The sequence below is a fragment of the Alosa sapidissima genome, chromosome 19 (assembly GCF_018492685.1).
Source record: "Alosa sapidissima isolate fAloSap1 chromosome 19, fAloSap1.pri, whole genome shotgun sequence".
Lineage (NCBI taxonomy): Eukaryota > Metazoa > Chordata > Actinopteri > Clupeiformes > Clupeidae > Alosa > Alosa sapidissima.
The window spans coordinates 17,956,741-17,975,423 of record NC_055975.1 but is presented as its reverse complement, the minus strand read 5'-3'; the positions used below and the strand labels follow the sequence as shown (position 1 = coordinate 17,975,423).

The 18,683-nt window shown below is 46.0% G+C and overlaps 1 protein-coding gene across 2 annotated transcripts in view; it reads right to left on the bottom strand.

Annotated features, from left to right (window-relative positions):
* atp10d (ATPase phospholipid transporting 10D) overlaps window positions 1-18,683 on the bottom strand; it is a 37,370-nt gene that overhangs the window by 2,637 nt on the left and 16,050 nt on the right. For both annotated transcript variants that reach the window (XM_042071211.1, XM_042071212.1), the window contains 17 exons: window positions 16,956-17,160; window positions 16,298-16,383; window positions 15,113-15,219; window positions 14,705-14,836; window positions 14,237-14,349; window positions 13,536-13,788; window positions 12,471-12,682; window positions 11,939-12,115; window positions 10,933-11,668; window positions 4,621-4,727; window positions 4,386-4,512; window positions 3,307-3,491; window positions 2,566-2,863; window positions 2,333-2,409; window positions 2,014-2,139; window positions 1,128-1,328; window positions 734-814 (listed from right to left, as the gene is read on the bottom strand). In XM_042071211.1, coding sequence (XP_041927145.1) covers window positions 734-814; window positions 1,128-1,328; window positions 2,014-2,139; window positions 2,333-2,409; window positions 2,566-2,863; window positions 3,307-3,491; window positions 4,386-4,512; window positions 4,621-4,727; window positions 10,933-11,668; window positions 11,939-12,115; window positions 12,471-12,682; window positions 13,536-13,788; window positions 14,237-14,349; window positions 14,705-14,836; window positions 15,113-15,219; window positions 16,298-16,383; window positions 16,956-17,160 — 3,223 coding nt within the window. The remainder of the gene's footprint in view (window positions 1-733; window positions 815-1,127; window positions 1,329-2,013; window positions 2,140-2,332; window positions 2,410-2,565; window positions 2,864-3,306; window positions 3,492-4,385; window positions 4,513-4,620; window positions 4,728-10,932; window positions 11,669-11,938; window positions 12,116-12,470; window positions 12,683-13,535; window positions 13,789-14,236; window positions 14,350-14,704; window positions 14,837-15,112; window positions 15,220-16,297; window positions 16,384-16,955; window positions 17,161-18,683) is intronic.

The following is an 18,683-nucleotide window of genomic DNA, read 5'->3' as shown; positions in this document are numbered from 1 at the left end:
GCTATTTGCAAAGTTGCAATTGTAAGCTCATGACTGAGAATGTGTCCATTGCTTCTCAGTTGCTGAAATCAAGTTGAATGGGCCCTGTGATTTATGATTGTGAAGGAAATATGAATACCATGGCCAGTAGAGAAATATAACCTGACTACTGTGGTACATCAGGAGTTCTGTGACTGAATGAATGAAGAATGAATGACCTAGTAGATTGTAAAGATAACATAAACATTGAGCTGTGTATTTGTGGCAAAAAGACACTACATGAGATCCTGAAAGTCTGCCTTGGGGAATAGGGGCCAGACACGTGCCATGGGTATGGAGGTAGACCTGCAACACTGACCACATGCGATGGAGTGTGGTACTGCATGCATTAATCAATAGTTGGACTGACTACGGAAACCCAAGAAACATGACTGTCAATCCTGTTTATGTTCTGAGGACTAAAAGAAAACATGGCATGACGATACTGGAGAATAACTTCTGAAATACATTCTGAAAAGGAGAGCACAATTGCTTCTTCTGAGATGTCTGCTGGTAATCCTGTGCTAGAAACCTGATGTACACACCTGGTAGAAAATATAAACAAACTAAACATAAATGAGAAACATGACAGTCTGGACGGGCATTCTGTCTAGAACTCAATATCAAATTCCTTCTGGAACTCAAAAGAAGCAGTTCTTTTTATGCTGGTGTGTAAGAGTGAGTGAATGAGTGATGGAGAACCAGTGGGACTCACAAAATAAGGGATGAAGAAGCACACCAGACTCTGGTAGAAGGCATCCAACATGGAGAGCCAAAAGGTGGATGGCAGATAGGCCTGTGGCACAAAACACAACATTTGCATTAAATTAAATTAAAATAACTTGCACCTGGAGATCTTTCAGATGTTTGTAAATACAATCATTTCCTGTGTATTAGCCACATTGTGTAAAAACCGCTGGACAGTGTTTTATGCAAGTAAAAAAAACAAAACCTTATTAATACCATATTAACTGCCCCCATGTATTAACCTTATAGCTGAAGAAAATTTGCAAAATCAATGTATAAACCTTGGCTAATAGTTGGGAAATAAATTATGATATTTCCCTGTCAGATTATATCAATAGGGAAGTGGAATATCAGATTCCAACCTGGGAATCCTGCCCAGACTTGTAGATTTGCGGAATGCAGAGGAGTGTTTCCGCGGAAACATCCTTGTCCAGGATGCCGTAAACGAGTGGGGGAGCAGATGTGAAGAGGAGGTTAAAGAAGATGAGGACCCAAGAGTTGGTCATCACGCTGCCCGAAAAACCACAAAAGAACTGGTACCAGAACAACAGGTTCACATACATCTGCAGAGAGAGAGAGAGCAAGAGAGTGCACGTGTGAGAGAGATTGTTGATAATCTTATATGCATGTTTGCCATATATTTTATGCCATGTGCTCTGTATGCAAACCTTGGGTTTAAATGTTCTACACTGACAATGTAATAAAATATTTGTCATGGCAATAAAGATCACTTGAATGAATGAATTGAGGGAGAAGGATGGAGGAAGAGAGATTTGATATGCATTTAGCAGAAGCCTTCATCCAAACTTCAAATCAAATGTACAGACTAACTTGCAGTGTACAGATATGCATGTATTTACATCAGTATGCATCTCCAGGGCCCCATGAACTTGGGGCTGTTACCTCCTCACTCTACCAGTTCAAATGGTGGTGATTACACCCTGCACTACCAGTTCAGCCACCTGAACACAACTTAAAAGCTTTCAAGGCTTTTATATATGGGTATCACTAAGCTATCAAGGCTTTTATATATGCGTCTCCTAGCTTTCAAGGCTTTGATATACGTGTATTACTTAGCTTAGGTTAAACAGGCTTCTAACAGTGAGTACCTATATTCCCCCTTACATACATGTCAGAAAAATAAACTTTGATTCTTCACAAGATAATTCAGAAACAGATGCTTCACTTGAGCTGCTGGGTTAACATTAGGGGGTGTCTTATGAGAAGCAGATCTTTTTCTGTCCTCACCACATTCTTGTAAAAAAAGTAGAGGATCATGTTGGCCAGCCGCATGTAACACCAGTGGCCATGGACCAGCAGCAACTTCTTTAAGTGCTTGAATCTGGAGATGGCGAAATCACTGGACATCACCGCCTGAGAGAGACACACACACAGAAAGACAGAGAGAAACAGACACAGAATAGGGACAAAGAAAGAAAGGAAACGTGTTGAGATTAGTGTGGTGTGTGTGTACATGATATATATGTGTGTGTGTGTGTGTGTGTGTGTGTGTGTGTGTGTGTGTGTGTGTGTGTGTGTGTGAGAGTGTGTGAGAGTGTGCCTGCACCTGCATGCCTTCTTGTCCTGAGATACCGATCCCCACATCAGCCACCTGGATCATACTGACATCATTTGCACCATCACCTACACACACACACACAAACACATACACATCACATGACAAATGACACACTCGTTCACACTCATTCACTATATCCACACATTAGCAACAATGACACAAATACACTCCTCACATACATGGTGTTAGTATTAAACACACACACACACACGTTTGCTCACCGATGGCAAGGGTCATGACCCGGAGTGTGTCTCGTATGAGCTTGACCACCTGGCTCTTCTGCAGCGGCGTGGATCGGCAGCAGATGACCGAGCGGCAGCGTTGGGTCAGCCCCAGGAAGGCCTTCTCCAGGTCCGGCTGCAGAGCCCAATCCAGCGTCCGCCCGTCAATCACCAGCGTGAAGCCCAAAGCCGCAGCACCCTCGGGGGATTCTGCAGCACCCGCGTCAGTGCCCCCGTTTGACTCCTCGCAATGACGGATCTCCTCCGTGAGCTCAGCCAAGAGGATCTCGCATGCCTCCTAAGGAACACACACACACACACACACACACAAAAAGGGTATTTTTACTTTTACTCTGTTCCCATATACTTCCTCTCCTGAGGAGGTTATGTTTTTGAATATTTTGTCTGAAGAATTATACAAAAACTACCACCCCGATTTTCATGAACCAAGGAAGGACACATTACATTTTGGAACGAATTTAGTTCTACTTTTAGTTCTTTCTACTATCATATAATTTCCACCATCCTCTCTCGTTCTTTCTCTCTATTCTATCTTCTTCCTTATATCTGTTTCTTATCTCCCTTATATCTGTTTCTTATCTCCCTTATATCTGTTCTTCAGCCCTCTCTCCATCTCCCTTATTTACATGTGATGTGACTTACTCCTCACAGTCCTCCTTCTAACTGTCCCTACTCTCCTCAGTACATTCAGTACTTGTCCTCTGTCCTGGTCTTGTTTACCTTGCTGTCACAGTTGGCGGTCAGTAGTTTGTCAGTGGGCCTTTGGAGTCTGCAGGCACACGCTATGTTGATGGCTGTCTCCTGTTTGTCCCCTGTCAGCACCCATACTCTTATCCCGGCCTTCTGCAGAGCCTCGATGGTCTCAGGCACCTGCTCCTGCAGCCGGTCCATGATGCCCGTTGCCCCTGGAGACCACAAACAGGAAGAGAAAGCAGCAGGAAAAAAAGGGAAGAGAGAAACAGGAAGAAGACAAAGATGAATCTTCTCCAATCAGATGCTGTGCAGCTTGATTTAGGACACGAGATACAATCACAAACGCAATCTGGAATGTGTGTGGGTGGGTGATTGAAGAACGGTCAAGTTCAGTCGATCATGTGCGTGGGTATGCATGTAACACATAATAATGAAAACTGGTTTGTGTGAAAAGAGACAGCCATGAGCTGCTTTCAGACATGTCCTCCGCACTATATCGCGGATCTTTGTCAAACGGATGTCCGACCCTTCGGGTGATTCAGATATGATGCTTACATGCGGACATTACTGTATGTGTGAATGACACCGACGCACATGAACAGAATCTCCACGTGGGTTGAACAGGTTAAACGTGGTTGACACGCACATTCACAGAATCTCTGCATGTTCTTTGCTTCATTCAGACATGAGCTTATTTACATAATGTCCATCCGAAATACTAAGAGCCGGCTAAGTTCGGAGTTCCAAATGTCCGGTTATGTTGTTCAGATATACGACCCAACCGCTTGATATTGGCAGAACATGCGGACTTACACCTATGTCTGAAAGCAGCTATGGTGAATGTTGGGCACTCAAGTGTAATGGACCTTTGTGGGGGACAGCTGTTCTGAGAGGTGTGTTGGGTACTCTTGTGCAATAATACTTTGTGGGGGGACAGCTATGTTGAGAGGTGTGTGTTGGGTACTCTTGTGCAATGGAACTTTGCTGTTTTCAGAGGTGTGCGTTGGGTACTCTACTGTAGTGCAATGGAACTTTGTGGGTGACAGCTGTTCTGAAACCTGTGTGTTGGCGCATTGTTGAGGTCAAGCTCATGGAGAAGTCCTCACCCAGTAGTGTCAGGTTGTTCTCGATCCGCTGTGCAGAGTCCAGCAGGAGCTCCTCCCTGTTCTCTATGCACGTCTCGGCCGACATGTGTCCTTTAAGCCACGTCTCATACTCCGCCTCCTCTAGCACCTACCAATCACAACAACACAGAACATGAACCCTACTGATCAGCTGTTGGTAAGGTACGCTTGTAAGTATGTCTATGGGACCTGTTGGACGAGTTTGGAGGCGGCGTACCCTCTTGGCCACACACAGCGTGCGGAGGCCCTCTCTGGCATACTGGTCAAGGTGCCTCTGGGTCTGCTCCTTTATGAGAGCCTGCCGGCCCGTTCGGTCTCCACCAGCTAGGGAAACACAAACGGGTTAGGCCTTAAGTAATGATATAAGGTAATATATGCAAGAAAGTTATTTTTCAGATAGATAGATAGATAGATAGATAGATAGATAGACTTTATTGATCACTACGGGAAATTCAAGGTCACAGTAGCATACAGACAACACACACACACACACATTCAATAACAGCAGAAAAAGTAATTAAAAGTATATAATATAAAAAAAAAAACACAACTAAGCAATAAGGACTGTAGAAGATAAAGAATATACTAAATATACAAAATACAAATTATATTAAATAAAACTTAATCAAAATCAATTCTAAGAAACAGTATCCACATAGTGGGTGAATAATCAATCAGGGGCGCTTGCAATGACTGGAGCAGGGACTGAGCCTGTGGTCCTCTGTGCATAAAGTAAGGTAAGGTGCTCTGTGTGAATGAGTGTCATGGTGATGGTGCAAATGAGTAAGTCAAACAGTGCAACAGTGCAAGAATAAAGTCTATATATCTATGTATAAATAACTATATTAAGAAAGGTATGTGGCATGGAGGGAGGGGTTGTGCATATGTGGTAATAAAGCACGCAAACAGTGAGGCAGAAGACAAATGTAAAGTGACTAGTGAACAGACAGTTCAAGACATTGGAGGTGGTGAAGAGGCAGACAGACTATGCGGAGAAGTCCATTTCTCCTCTTCCCTTAAGTGAAGCATTAAACAGTTCAATGGCCCTGGGGATGAATGACTTCCTCAGTCTGTCTGTTGTGCAAGGCAGTGAGCGAAGTCTCCAGCTGATCAGGCTCTTCTGCTTAACAATAGTGCTGTGGAATGGATAACACTCATTGTCCAAGATGTTGATCTGTTTGTTCAAGGTCCTTTTGTCAGATATTGAAGTGATGCACTCCAGTTCAGCTCCCACTACAGAGCCAGCTTTCCTTACCAGCCTGTCAAGTCGCCCCGCATCCTTCTTCTTTGTGCTTCCTCCCCAACATACCACTGCATAGAAGAGGACACTGGCAACAACAGACTGGTAGAACATCCTTTGGAGCGCAGCCTCCTCAGGAAGTACAGCCTGCTCTACCCTTTCTTGTAGAGTGCGTCAGTGTTGGCTGACCAGTCCAGTTTATTGTCCAGGTGGAGACCCAGGTACTTGTAGGTGCTTACCACCTCGACATTGGCCCCATCAATGGAGACTGGTAGCAGAGTGGGCTTAGATCTGCGGAAATCCATCACCATCTCCTTGGTCTTTGAAGTGTTGAGTTGGGGATGATTGAGTTTGCACCATTGCACAAAGTCCTCCACCAGGCTCCTACTCCTCCTCCTGCCCGTTCCTGATACACCCCACAATTGCAGTGTCGTCAGAAAACTTCTGCATGTGGCATGACTCAGTGTTGTAGCGGAAGTCAGATGTGTACAAGGTGAACAGGACTGGAGAGAGCACAGTTCCCTGTGGCGCTCCGGTGCTGCTGATCACAGTGTCAGAGAGACAGTTCTTCAGTCTGACGAACTGTGGTCGCTCCGTCAGGTAATCTGTGATCCAGGTTACCAGGTGAGCGTCCACACCCATCTGCAAGAGCTTGTCGCCCAGTCTGAGGGGTTGGATGGTGTTAAAAGCACTTGAGAAATCAAAGAACATGATTCTCACAGCACTTTTCCCCTTGTCCAGGTGAGAATGTGTCCTGTGTAGAAGATAAGTGTTAAATAGACAACACACGCACCCTGAAGCTGCGCTTATTGTGGCCGGTGATTTCAATCAAGTACATCTGAACCGGTCCATGCCTGAATTTATTCAACACATTCACTTCCCTACACATAGTGACAACACACTGGATCACTGCTACACACAGTTCAAGAACAGTTACAAAGCGAAGTCTCTACCAGCTTTCGGAAAATCAGATCATGCCGCTGTTTTCCTACTGCCTATGTACAAACAGAGAAGTCGGACGGACCCCCCAGTGACGAAGGAGGTCAAGCGCTGGACTGACCAATCGGAAGCCAGGCTACAGGACGCCCTTAGCAACGTTGACTGGGAGATGTTCAAGACGAACTCTGCTGACATCAATGAGTTTACGGAAGTATCATTGAGTTACATCAATATGCTAACTGATTCCATCATCCCAACTGTAAAGATCCGAAGCTTCCCTAACCAGAAGCCATGGGTGGATAGAGAAGTGAGAACGGCATTAAAGACACGCACCATGACTTATAATGCTGGGCTTATTTCAGGGGATATGACGGATTACAAAGCAGCATCTTATAGTTTACGTAGAGCTATTAAAGATGCTAAGCGGCGCTATAGAGACAAAGTTGAAGCTGATTTCTTGGAGGGTGAAAAGGACTCCGAACCATCACTGGCTTTGAAAAAAAGTCCCCTCCTATGATGAATGTGAGTAAAGCCCTCCCTGATGAACTTAATGCTTTTTATGCTCGCTTTGACATGAAAAACACAGACTATATTGGACTAGCTGCAGCATGTGAAGCAAATGAGGATGCACCTTTCTGTGTCTCTGAGGTCGATGTGAGCAATGCCTTTAGGAGGGTAAATTGTAGAAAAGCTACTGGACCGGATGGAATTTCTAACAGGGTTTTGAAATCCTGCGCTGCTCAGTTAGCTCCTGTGTTCACTTATATCTTTAACACATCATTGGCTCAAGAGACAGTTCCTACTTGCCTCAAGCAGTCTGTTATTGTTCCAGTACCGAAAAACAAAAGTCCATCATGTCTGAATGACTACCGCCCAGTAGCCCTGACGTCTACAGTGATGAAGTGTTTTGAGAAGCTTGTGAAAAACATTATCTGCTCATCCCTCCCTGCCTCCTTCGACCCCCTCCAATTTGCTTACAGAGCCAACAGGTATACAGAGGATGCCATCTCAAACCTCATGCACACCACCTTAACTCACCTGGAGGAGGGGAATGGGAATTATGTGAGGATGCTGTTCATTGACTTCAGTTCAGCATTCAACACGATAGTACCTCTCACCTTGGTCACAAAGATGAAGGCCTTAGGACTGAACACCACCCTGTGTCACTGGATATTTGACTTCCTCACCAACCGTTCACAAGTGGTTAGAGTGGGGGGTCTGACATCTGACTCATTAACCATCAGCACTGGTGCTCCCCAAGGCTGTGTTTTGAGTCCACTGCTGTACAACATCTACACACATGACTGCAAAGCCAACAGTAGTCACACCTCCATCATCAAGTTTGCAGATGACACAGTGATCTTGGGCCTGATTAGTAACAACAATGAACAGCTCTACTTGGATCAGGTTGATGAGGTGGCACAGTGGTGTCAATCTAACAGCTTGACACTGAATATCAATAAAACCAAGGAAATGGTAGTGGATTACAGAAGGCAGCAGCAGAACTACAGTTACACCCCACTAATGATCAGTGGGCAACCTGTAGAGAGAGTCACAAGTTTTAAATACCTTGGTGTCCACATTACTGAAGACTTAACATGGACTGTTAACACTCAATATGTTCTGAAGAAGTCCAGACAACGACTCTACTTCCTTCGTCAGCTAAGGAAATTCCAAGTTTTTACATCCATCATGAAGGCCTTCTACACTTCAGCGGTTGAGAGTGTTCTAACTGGTAGTATCATCACCTGGTATGGGAACTCCACAGTTAGAGATTGTAGTACTCTGCAGAGAGTAGTGCGCTCAGCTGAACGTACTATAAGAACTCAACTCCCTGCTCTACAAGATATCTATTCCAGAAGAGTACTCCTAAGAGCCCAAAAGATTCTGAAGGACTCTTCTCATCCTAACAATGGATTATTCCTACCGCTGAAATCAAGAAGACGCCTATGTAGTCACAAAGCCAGAACTGAGAACTTCAGGAGAAGTTTTTATCCCCAGGCCATCCGAACTCTGAACTCACACTATACTGACTTTGCACACATTCACTCCTCAGCACTCTCAAACATTTCCCAACTCTGAACTCACACTATACTGACTTTGCACTCATTCACTCCTCAGCACTCATGACCCCCCCCCCCCCCCCCACACACACACACTTACAAGACTTTTAGCACTTTTACATCCCTCTCCCTATGCTACAGACCTTTTATTTATTTTCTTATTTCATCACACGTCAAAACACACACACACACACACACACACATCTGACTTTCTCCAACTTTTGCACACTTTTTATTTATTATTTTTGATTTCTCCTCCATCTACCCATGTCCTTGATTGCCTAGCCTTTCTGCCCCACCCCACCCCCATCCCCAACACACACACTTACATCATCACTGTCATCACTTCACATACATTCAGCACACTGCTTGCTACAGTAAGCCTCCTCTACATACTTGCTGCACACTGCCCCCCCCCCCCCCACATACACAGCACATTGTCTTCAGGATCTTCTCCAACACACATCCTCTACATACTTACAGCACACTGCCCCCACCTACCCACACACACACTACACACACACACACACAGTCACTGCTCCACTCCCCTCCCGCCCACACACACATCTTCACTGTCATCACTCACATACATTACATACAGTACTCTGCTTGCAATAGTAAGTCCCTGCCTGTCAGGCCCCGCTGCCTTACCCGTGTGCAGTTTCTTTAGTTTAGCGCTCACTTGAGTTGCTGTCACGATGGGGGGTGTAAGGGGAGGGGAGGGGTGCATCTGGGATCTGTGTGTCTGATGGCTGTTGACTGAGGTCGTTGTCACCTCATTGTTCGTGATCACGGTGTGGGGGAGGGGTGCAATATCCAGTGATGGTGGGGGTGCGTGTTGCACTGGTATTGAGAGGGTGTGGGGGTGGGTGTCGTGGACGCCTCCACAGGCACAGGCAAGGAGGCGTCAGGCGGGGCAGGGCGTGAGGTTGCAGAGCTGGAGAGACTGGGAGGCTGGGAGGTGGGGATAGGGCAGGCACGCAAACAAGAGCAGTGCCTGAGTCTGCAGGGGGTGGTGGACAGACCACTCCCATTGGAGATGGAGCAGGGCAGTCAAACCTGTTGTAGAAGTGGTTCAACTGGTTCGCCCTGTCCAGGTCCCCCTCCACAGAGCTGCTGCTCTTCTTCAGGCCAGTGATATTCTTCAGGCCAGTGATATTCTTCAGGCCAGTGATAATCTTCATGCCGTCCCATGCCTCTCTCATGTTGTTTTTCCTGCAACTCCTGTTCCACCTTCCTTCTATAGTCCTCCTTAGCCTCCTTCAGCTTGACTTTGAGTTCCACTTGCACGCGCCTCAGCTCTGCCATGTCTCCCTCACTGAACGCCATCTTTTTCCTAGGTCTTGACATTGCTGGTTATACAAGGCTTGTTATTGGGAAAGCAGCGTACAGTTCTGGTGGGAACAACATTGTCCATACAGAAATTCAGGTAGTCAGTTGTGCAATGTGTGACCTCCTCTAAGTCCTCTCCATTCTGTAACACACTCCAGTCAGTGCACTCAAAGCAGTCTCTCAGAGCCTCATTCGCTTCAGGTGTCCACTTTCTGAAGGTGCGTGTGGCAGCTGGTAGCCTCTGTACTTTGGGCTTGTACATTGGCTGGAGATGAATGAGGTTGTGGTCTGACTTACCCAGAGGGGGAAGGGGGTTTGCACTGTATGCATCCCTCACGTTTGCATACATGAGGTCTATTGTCCTGTTTTTCCTTGTAGGGCAGTCAACAAACTGGTAGAAATTTGTGAGTGTGGAATCCAGTGTTATGTGATTGAAGTCGCCAGAGATCACAAAAAAGGCATCACTGTGTTGGGTCTGAAGCCTTGTGATTGTGGAGTGGATGAGGTCACATGCTGAATCCGGGAGAGCTCGAGGTGGAACGTAAACACAGACAGCAATTGCGTGCGAAAACTCCCTCGGCATGTAATACGGACGGAGACTAACCGCTAATAACTCCACAGCAGCATACAGTTTCCTTCACTGTAACATGTCCGGGGTTGCACCATCTATTGTTTATGTACAGCACCAATCCGCTTCATTTATTTGTAAATGATAGTGTAGCTTGACAAATATTATCTGTATGCTCTGTGTGTGTGTGTGTGTGTGTGTGTGTGTGGTGTTTGTGTGTGTGTGTGTATGTGTGTCTGATGTGGTGTGTGTGGGAAACATGAGACTAGTTTATATATATAAGGCTACAGCAAAGGCACAAAGGCACACACACACACACACACACACACACACACACACACACACACACACACAAACAAAAGTGCTCATGCACGCACTGACACAAACCTGCATCAGAGGGCACCAGGTCCATGACCACGTTGTCGGCCCCTTTGGTGTAGAGTACCACCTGTCCTGTGACAGGGTGGCGCACGACCACGGACATCAGCTTGCGGGCAGAGTTGAAGGGCAGCAGGTGCAGCAGGGGCACGGAAAGCGGCCCGGTACCCGGCAGCTGGACCAGGATCTGCTCGGGCGAGCGGCCCAGCAGCGTGAAGCCGTAGGCCCGCGCCGCCTGCACCAGCGCCGCCTCGTCCGGACTCTCCGCCTCGTAGAGCCGCTGCTCTTCCTCCTCGCTCTCATCATCGTCATCCTCATCCGTGTCAGTGTTATGGTCACCGCTGGCGTCTCTGCCGGTGGGGGGCTTCGTGTGGCCACAGGCCCCCGTGAGGGGAGCCCGGAGCTGGGATGGGGACGGGGCGGGAGAGGGAGAGGGGCACGGGGACGGAGTGCGAGTCTGGATGGGGGTGAGGTTTCTGGGGGTGCCGTCGGGGGTGGGGGTGGTGGCACCAGCGGTGGGGGTAGCATGGCGGGGGTCGGGCGGAGTGTTGGGAGTGAAGGTGGCCGAGCGGCCGCGGGCAAAGAGCCTCCGGGTGAGGCTGGGCTGGGGCGGCGTGTTGGGCTGGGCCCCGGCGTTGGCAGAGGTGGGCGACGTGAGGGCGAAGCGCGGCAGGCTCAACTTCTGCAGCAGCAGCTTCATGTCCTCAAGGGTGCTCAGAGGGGTGCGGGGCACTGGGAGCTGCACCTACACACACACACACACACACACACACGTTAAGAAAGGCATTCAATTTCTATTATGTGACTCCACAGAAGAAAAACTAAGTTGCTATAGCAAAAGTAAACATGAGGATTTGCTAAATGAGTTAGTTATTAGCACCATTGTAGGTATGCAAACACAAAAAGAAAGGAGCAGTTGCCTCCTGTTCTAGATAAACAGTAATAACATGACTCAAATCTCTCCATGATGCCACCTCTTTACTTATGAAATAGGTCTGGGACCACTGGAACGTACCATGTGCCTCGGCTGTGTGGGGGACGACACCACCACAGTGTTACAGACGGCCAGCGCCAGAAAAAAGTCCAGGATGTGCGAGAGTTCCGCAGCATCCTGCTTGAGGGGAGGGGCCAGAGGGGACGAGAGTCCCCCCAACTTCAGCTGCAGCGGAGGGTCAGGGACCACCACACACTCCTGCAGCAGGCACAGGCACACGTGAGCGCATGCACGCACACACATAAACACACACACAAATACACTCTCTCTCTTAAAACTGGACTTCCATGAGAACACTCACCCATGTTGAGTAAGCAAAAACACACATCCATTCACGTGTATGTGCAGCACATGTACAAATCCAAAGAAGGATTTGTGTGTTTGTGTGTTTGTGTGTGTGTGTGTGTGTGTGTGTGTGTGTGTGTGTATCTGTATTTCATTTACAGAGATCTTTGGCTAGAACAACACTTGGTGTAAAAATACTCCATGTAAATGTGCTTTCTAGCTTAGATGCACATGTACGTGTATGTTTACGTGAATGTGTGCCCCTCACCATAGCACTGCTGAAGGCTCCGCGGGTCAGTGTGGGGTGCGCGTCGTCGTGGGAGTGCGTGTCGGAGTCGCGGGTGAGCGTGTTGAGCGAGGTGGAGCTGCGGTTGCAGCTGAGTGAGCGGCAGCTCAGGGAGCGATGGCTGGTCCTCGAGCGCAGGGTGTTGGAGCACCCCCCCTCCGCCGCCGGCTCCTCATACAGCTCCTGAGCACGAGCTGCAGGGGACACACAACAGAGAAGTGTGTGTGTGTGTGTGTGTGTGTGTGTGTGTGTTAGAGAGAGGGAGAGAGAGGGGGGTGGGAGATGAATTTGTTAGTGGTGCTATATGGCTTTAGTACTGTTCTATTGTGGTCTTAGTAACACTGAATGTACACAGCATATAAAGTCCACTTGCAGTTTCTTTGAGGATATGCAGAGAGTTTGTAGAGTGCCTGTGTTGCTAAGTACAAATGCATCTATAATTAAAAGTGATGGTATGTTTGTTCACAAGTGTTCTTCATGTGTGTGCATACTGGTACTTATCTGCAACTGTCTGTGTTTATGTCTGAGCATGTAGGCACACGTATCTGTTATTATTATGGTGTAATAATCTTTAAAACTGACAAAACTACCGCCATCTCACATGTTTTCACCTAAACAAAGCAGCCATCGCCATGGCAACGCAGTGTGTACTCAACATAGGGAGTGTACATACACACACAGGTGGGGCTTGTGTTCTGCAGCTGAACAGAACAAGCGTGGTGAACTTTGTTCCACTACCCTGATAGCCAGGTAGTTGCCTCCCAATGCTATCCAAGATGGCTAGCCTCAAATCATCCACTCAATCAGTAAAAGCCACTTTGCCTGGTGCTTTCCTTAGCTTTAACAGTTCTCCCAATCTTGCAGCACTCTCTTAGTTGATGACTGGTTAGTTTTCCTGATGCGTGCCCCCCCCCCCCCCCCCCCAATTGGTCCCAAACATTTTCATTCCTCTTCAGTGTAACCATTAACTGTGGCCTATCAAAGCATATTTCCATTTACATTGCACTCTTTACGCACTCCACTCTTTACGGTTGCTTTGTTACACACCATTCTCGTGGTGAGGGTACTCGGTTCCGGCGATGGTGCAGCGACGGAACAGCATGCGGTTTTCAGTCAGGGTTCCGGTCTTGTCCGAGAAGATGTACTGGATCTGTCCCAGGTCCTCGGTGATGTTCAACGCCCTGCACTGGACGCCCGTGTCCAGTCTCTCGTTGTAGAGGTCCAGGTCGTTCTGGATGAAGTAGATCTGGCCCAGCTTGACTATCTCGATGGACACGTAGAGGGAGATGGGGATCAACACCTGTCAGAGAGGGGGACACAGAGGATGACCGGTAAAAGGATTTCATGACTGGAACCTCCTGGACGTATGTTTGTGGTTTGGTGTGTGTGTGTGTGTGTGTGTGTATTAAGTGGCTGGGGTAGAACTATAATTCAGGAACTTGTACATTGTACATTTAGTCAGGGATTTTGCAGGAAGTCGTGTTTGTTTGTGTTTATGTTTACATTTATTTGTGCTTTTGTGCTGCCCCCACTTTGTTTGTTTCCAGTTTTTGGAGCCAGGGTTGACTACAGAGACCATTGTTTTACAGTGTACTCACAAAATCGGCAGCTAGTGGTGGTGAGGAGATAATTGCTGAATGTGATAAAAAAATTTATGGGCTTGAAATCGTGTAAAAACCCTGACTGCACCTTTAAGTTGAGATAGGAGTGTGAATGTGAGTGTGAGTGAGTCGCATGTTGTATGTTACCTGCAGAACAATGATCATTGTCCAGAACATATAAAAGCCGGCCAGTGCAGGAGGAGGGTCTCCAGGGATTAAGTAGATGGGGTCCTTCAGACTATTCAACCACAAGCCATGACCTGCACCATCACCCAGAAACACACAGCCATCTCAAGCAAACCCAGACCAACCATGCATGTCTGCAGAGAAACCGTGTGTGTGTGTGTGTGTGTGTGTGTGTGTGTGTGTGTGTGTGTGTGTGTGTGTGTGTGTGTATGCATACATGCATATCAGAGAAAAACTGCATTTGCTCTCCTAATAACAAATTAGACCTTTACCAGAACTAAAATAAGACATGATGTCTTCTACCTGTTGTTCCTCGTTTGCGTTGTAGTATGTGTGCCCTTGTTTGTACGGTATGTCTGAGAACACCTGTATATGAGTTAATATGTATAGTATAGAGCACATGTGCATAGTGTGCATTTGTATGCTAACCGACAGCAGCCGTCAGACACATTAGCAGCAGGATGACGACGCTCCACAGCACGTCCACGTTCAGCCGCCTCTCCATCTTGCTGCGCTTGTAGCGTGGACCGCTGTTGTTCTGCATCGCCTTCGTTTCATGTCCTGGCAAAACAAAACCACACATTCCCCTAAATCTATCCATCCATCAATCTGAATTGATGGATGATCAGTGGCACCACATTTCCACAAAAACGTGACAAATTTGTATTATTTTGCTGGTATTTTGCTGATGCATAAACCCTCTATAGCTGCAAAGCCCAATCCGACAATGGACAAGCTGCTTATAACAGGAAGTAGACTAACCACATAAGACAACCTATAAAAACACACTGGATAAGAATAATTGTCTTCAACAAACATACTGTGAAGAATACATACCAGCATAGACCACAATGCCCACCACTGTCTCAGTGTTTCTCACAGTACAGCTCCTCAGAAGCAAGTTGTCACTGTGTAGCCCCACACGAGTCTTACTCGGATGCTCCCTAACACACACACACACACACACACACACACACACACACACACACACACACACATTAATTACAATCACATGACAGAAATTGTATCCATTAATGACAGGAACATCTGTCGATCTGTATGTGTGTGTTTGTCTGTGTGTCTATTAATCGATTATCTCCAACTGAATTCAAACTTGGCAGCTTTCTTGCCAAGTTTGACACTGTTTGGATAAGAAACGCAAAAGATATAGTTAAAACGACCTTTTGCCGCTCTAGTCGATGTAGCCATTGTTACACAGCGCAGCACTGAATCAGTGCACACGGGTAGAAAGCCATATCAGTGAGTGCTATGTCGAGTAGCCAATCATGTTTGGATCCGAAATACGAAAGATAACATTAAAGCACATCATCACATCTGACCTCCACAATATATTGTAGAGACTGCCTATGGATGCCGTTTGTTTGTAAAAAAAAAACATGGCAACCCACATGAAAATGCAGCACCTATTCAAAACATAAAAAGTGATGAGGTGATAAACTGCCACTACCCTTTGAATACTTCTGTCTTTGGTCTTTGAATAAACAAATAACAATTTGAAACAAGCAACACTTTCAACAAAGGATGGTTTGAGAATACCACACTCTTAATAAGCCCTCAGATAAGCCCTTCCACAACAGGCACTGGGTGGCAGAGCATGAGACTGTTTTTGGAAAGTCACACTTTTGCACATTTCATATGACAATGAATTCATTCCAGAAATAGTGTTTGTCTTATCCATCAATTTTTTTAAATGAACCTTAACGCAAAACTGCTGATACTGTATGCCATTTTGATCTGTTAAAAACGTCCAATGCAACAATGCTTACATTATGCTTAGGCTATTGTATATTTATCATAAATATTACCGAAGGCTTAGCTGTAATTGTTTTTGACATGTAATTGACCAACAGGTTTTCTACAGGAACAGCATGTTTTGAATGGGCCCTGCACTAGTACATCTAATCAGACACATACACAACTCACGTACACAACTAAGCAGACACACACACAGACACAAACACAGACACACACATACACACACACATACACACGCTCCCTTACATGTATCCTCGGAAGCGTCTCAGGTTGTTGTTGGGGTTTTCACATTCAATATGACTGCTGAAGTTTTCTGGGTGGAACTCAGAACCCTAATGCACACACAAAGACAATTCGGTATGAGAAAGAGAGAGACAAATTGTTAATTTTTTAAACAGATATGTGACCTGTTCTGGTCACAGTAACCCAAAAGTCAAAACTGAGATTATGGTATCAATGGTCAGAGGCCACCATGAGCTTTACAATATCCTGGTCAAAGTCATATCTTGAATTGTCGTCAAGATACAGCATTTTGAATTATGGTCTCCCGCCATCTATTTCTATTTGGAAAACTGAGAAAATCACATTTGAAGTTACAGGTTACAGGCAGGTAGGATTTGCCCAATATTTTTTGTAGCTTTACGTTCTTGTCTTGACTATGAAGCTTAGGGAAATTTATGTTGAATGCCTCTTCTTTCATATAACACCAAAAAAGAAAAATCAATATTTTCAGAGAGAGAGAGAGAGAGCGAGAGAGAGAGAGAGACAGAGAGAGAGAGCGCGAGAGAGAGAGAGAGAGAGAGAGAGAGGAAAAAGGAGAGAGAGAAATGGCACACAGGTGCCAAGAAACAAAGACACAAATGAACAGAATAAAAGTGAGTGAGGAGAGAGACAGCCAGCTCACCTGCTGGGGCAGATCCCGCACCACCTCCCTCTGCTTGAGGTTGGTCTCCCCGTCCAGGTTGGCCGTCTCGATGTGGCACACACCATTGAGGTCGGAGGAGTGGAGCAGCACCATGTCCGCAGGGATGATCTCATTACAGCACAGTCGCACCAGGTCCCCCACACGCACTTCAGCCCAGCGACGGTCCACATATGCATGCTGCTTCCTACAACACACACACACGCACGCACGCACGCACGAACGCACGCACGCACGCACACCAAAATAAAAATAAAAGTTATTATCATTTCATTGCCAATCAAACCCAGGCAAGATTCATAGAGATCTAACGCGTGCACACGCACACACACACACACAAACACAAGGATGATTTAATTACTACTCAAAATAACCTGGTCCTTGACACCTGTTTCAACCCGGCAACATTTCACATGCGTGTAACGTGCAGACACACACACACACACACACACAAACACAAGGATGATTTAATTACTACTCAAAATAACCTGGTCCTTGACACCTGTTTCAACCCGGCAACATTTCACATGCGTGTAACGTGCAGACACACACACACACACACACACACACACACACACACACACAGATACAATCATTACTGCAGGCTACCTGATCCTAAACAGACAACTGACACCGAGAAGTATGTACATCAGGAGATAATGTACATACTTCTCTCCTATAGCACATGCACAAAAACACACGCACGCACGTACACACACAAAGTACAGCATTTTAAGTACAGCATCTTACAGCATGCACACTTTAAAATTCACACTTATGTTGTCTACAGTCTTATGTTATACTGCCCCCCCCACCCACCCCTGTACATCATTTGGAGATCACTACTGTCTGTGCTTTGTGTTTGCCTAATAAGTTTTAAGACTGGAGTTAAACTTTATTCTGGTGATATAATGTTCAATTCTGGCATGTTCAAAACAGAGACTAGGTCTGTCTATTATAACATAGTCTTATGTGACTATGACTATGCAAACAAATTGAAAAATCTATTCGCCCAAGTAATATGTGAGTACTAAAGGGAGGATCCAGCACCAAAGGCAGACATCACAGTGATCTCTTCTGCCTGTAGTGATTTCCTGATACAGTAACATGTCTGATTAAGTGTGGAAAAATTGTCTCAGAATCTCCTCGTGTACAGCTCAGATGCTAAATTAATTAGATCTTAATCTAGATCTTTGTCTATTTTGGAAGAAAACAACTGTTGTATCTAGCAAATGAAGTGAAAGTATAAGCAGTTCATTCAACACACCAAAGCAATGCAAAATCAAACATTAGAGCATGAACAATTTCTGCTTTGGCCCTTTGAAAAATGCTGGTTGAAGTGCATCAGTTGAGACCACACAGAACACTATGGAGCTAAAATAGAAAAGAGAAGTACATCGGTAAAATCACAGTGACTTTGTGCCACAAATGTGGAAATTCACATGGCTACACAACACTACCGCTTCAGGTTTTACTTTTTTTAGAGGGGATGCATCCCCTCTATTGAAATCCGGAGACTTCTTCTTATTAGAGGGGATGCATCCCCTCTATTGAAATCCGGATTCATCTTCTTCTTATTTTTCTTTTTACCTTTTTGTGCACGCTATTCAGCCCAAACCGCTTAACGTACACATTTGGTTGAAACACCGTTCCGTAGATCTTCCAAGGCTTTACCGTCCTATCCGTTTTTTATTTTTGAGAAGTTTATAC